Below are 3,073 nucleotides of genomic sequence, written 5' to 3'. Positions count from 1 at the left end.
CTATCAGTCTGATCCAGCAGGGCTCTTCTGATGTTCTTAAGTCTGGCAAGAGTTTTAAGGGCAAAGGTACCTGGGTGATGCACCACCTGCTGGCAACAAAGGAGGGGAAAAATCACCTGTTTCTGCCATCAGAAATCCCCATCAAGCACCAAGAACATGTAATATGAATTAAAAGAAGAGTTATGGCAAAATTATTTTATTTGTATTACCAAGATATAAATAAAGTACATCTGTGCTATTAAATATAGCTAAAGGTTTATGCTGGCGTTCCGCTAACAGGTTTTTGATCCATAGGCCAAACTTTTGTTGCACTGGAGGCAGTGAACGCCTTCGCGAGGGTTGTATGATCCTGGACTGCAAACCACTACAAACAAAACAAAATGAAATATTGAAATGACATGAACACTTTAGAACTTCAGTTACAACCTGCTTTCGTAACTTCATGGGAAAGTGTCTTTTGTTAAAGTACGGGGGGGTGGAAAGACCTATCGCGTTGCAGCAGACTCGCGGACTTATGGGGACCCCCCCCCCCATGGGGTGTTCAAGGCCAGGGATGAAGAAAGGTGGTTGGCCATTGCCTGCCTCCACATCACGATCCCGGGTTTCCTCGGAGGTCTCCCATCCAAATGTTCACCAGGGCCGACCCTGCTTAGCTTCCGAGGTCTGAAGAGATCAGGCCAGCCTGGGCCAGCCAGGTCAGGGCTCAGGTATGTGGCACGTTCCGGTAAAAGGTCTCAGGTGGCACAGCTGGAGAAGACCCCTGCCTGAGACTCGGGAGAGCTGCCCTCAAGTCACAGCAGAGAAGCTAGCAGCCCGATAAGAACTGGACTGATTCAGCACGTGCCACTTTCTTCTCTAAACTTGCTCTTTGTCAAACAATCTGAATTCCTACAGGGACTTACCCCGTGGAAAGACACACACACCCCGCCAGTGTTCCCTCTAAGCTGAGTGAGTGTGAGCTAGGTCACAGTTTTTTAGCCTCCGGCTCACACATTTTTGCCTTAGCTCAGGGAGGAGGGCTCCAGAGCAAACTAATTTATGCAGTGGCCAAATGGCTCGCTCACAACTTTAATGCCAGTAGCTCACAGAGTAGAATTTTTGCTCACAGGACTCCATAGCTTAGAGGAAACATTGCACCCCGCCCCCCAATGACCAATCATTTCTGGGGCCCAGTCTGGAGAACCTGCCAGTTCCCGTGTTCCCGCTTTCCTCTTCCTCCTACGCACAGCTTGGGAACTTCCGTTTTCGCGGCCCGCCAAAAGCCTGACGCTTCATCCCAATCACAAACTAGGCTATTCTTTCCAAACCTGTGGGAAGCCAATAAAAGGGGGAGGGAGTAAGGGGGAAAGGATATAGAATGAAATTGACATATGTGAAATGTGTGTTATCCTAATAAAAATTTGTTTTTTTTAAAAAAAGAAAGAACGGGACTGATTCAGCACGTGCCACTTTCTTCTCTAAACGTGCTCTTTGTCAAACAATCTGATTTCCTACGGGGACTTACACCATGGAGAGACACACACACACCCCGCCCCCAATGACCAGTCATTTCTGGGGCCCAGTCTGGAGAACCTGCCAGTTCCCGCGTTCCCGCTTTCCTCTTCCTCCTACGCACATTTGGGAACTTCCATTCTCGCAGCCGACCAAAAGCCTGACGCTTCACCCCAATCACAAACTAGGCTATTCTTTGGGGGGGGAGGGAGGGAGGCAAAGCACAGTTTGTGCTTTGGACAGAATGATAAGCCACGGCCTGACGCGGAAGCCAAAATCTTTTAATTTTTGAGCCATGTGTGAGGGAGGGAGGGAGGTGATGGGGAAAGGAGCTTCTGCCTGGACCAAAAAATCAGGGTGCGCCCTCGTATAGGAGCCATGACACTCCTGGTAGGGAAACCTCTGCTGCAGAGGGGAAAGGAAGACCCTGTCCAGCAGTGGGGGAAAGCAGCCAAAAGTGTCGCCCCTGAGGAATCCTGTACTCTCAAGCCTGTGCACAGCACAGTTTGTGCTTTGGACAGCATGATAAGCCACGGCCTGACGCGGAAGCCAAAATCTTTTAATTTTTGAGCCATGTGTGAGGGAGGGAGGGAGGGGGTGGGGAAAGGAGCCAGGGGGTTCCCAGGGCTTCTGCCTGGACCAAAAAATCAGGGTGCGCCCTCATATAGGAGCCGTGACACTCCTGGTAGGAAAACCTCTGCTGCAGAGGGGAAAGGAAGACCTTGTCCAGCAGTGGGGGAAAGCAGCCGAAAGTGTCGCCCCTGAGGAATCCTGTGCTCTCAAGCTTGTGCACGAATGATAAGCCACGGCCTGACGCGGAAGCCAAAATCTTTTAATTTTTGAGCCATGTGTGAGGGAGGGAGGGAGGTGGTGGGGAAAGGAGCCAGGGGGTTCCCAGGGCTTCTGCCTGGACCAAAAAATCAGGGTGCGCCCTCATATAGGAGCCGTGACACTCCTGGTAGGAAAACCTCTGCTGCAGAGGGGAAAGGAAGACCCTGTCCAGCAGTGGGGGAAAGCAGCCAAAAGTGTCGCCCCTGAGGAATCCTGTACTCTCAAGCCTGTGCACAAAGTGCTGCTCATTCCAGCTCTGTGTTCTCTTCATAGGTTTCTGGAGTGGGGCAGTGCATATAAAGCACAGCCAAGACCCCTGGCATAACGTTCCTCACCCCCAGAAAAGCATTTGGCATGATAACCTTTTTTGTTTACTGGCCCCTTACCCGGAAGAGGGAGCTACAGACCACCGGCATCTTAAACAAGTCTCACACCACAAATGAAAGCAGTACCTGGTCACAACAAGCCCCATATCCAGTGGGGTTTACTTCTCTTTAGGTGTTTAGGGAAAAAAGATGCTCATACTTGTACGGAAGGGTTTTAGCTCCACCTAGTGATCAAAAGTACTAGCAAGCCAGGCAGTTCCACAGACTTTTATGGTCATCAGCACTCAAGGAACTGAAACCGTAGGAAAAAGTTCTTAGAATCTCACCGGAGATCCCTAGCCTGACCTCAATGGCCAAATCGGATATGCCAGTGGCAGAGTTAATCCGGGGGGGGGGGGGGGGTACACATCTTTTGTTCCGTGCGT

General features: G+C 50.6%; 1 protein-coding gene across 1 annotated transcript in view; it reads right to left on the bottom strand.

The window, feature by feature from the left end:
• Positions 1-272: 272 nt before the first annotated feature.
• ZPBP (zona pellucida binding protein) overlaps positions 273-3,073 on the bottom strand; it is a 41,058-nt gene continuing 38,257 nt past the window's right edge. Inside the window, exon 10 of the mRNA XM_015405481.1 lies at positions 273-364. Within this exon, the coding sequence (XP_015260967.1) occupies positions 273-364 (92 nt within the window). The remainder of the gene's footprint in view (positions 365-3,073) is intronic.

This window comes from Gekko japonicus, unplaced genomic scaffold (assembly GCF_001447785.1).
Source record: "Gekko japonicus isolate JY-2015 unplaced genomic scaffold, Gekko_japonicus_V1.1 scaffold2053, whole genome shotgun sequence".
NCBI classification, from domain to species: Eukaryota; Metazoa; Chordata; class Lepidosauria; order Squamata; family Gekkonidae; genus Gekko; species Gekko japonicus.
The sequence above is the reverse complement of the archived record's forward strand: the minus strand, read 5'-3'. Positions and strand labels throughout refer to the sequence as shown.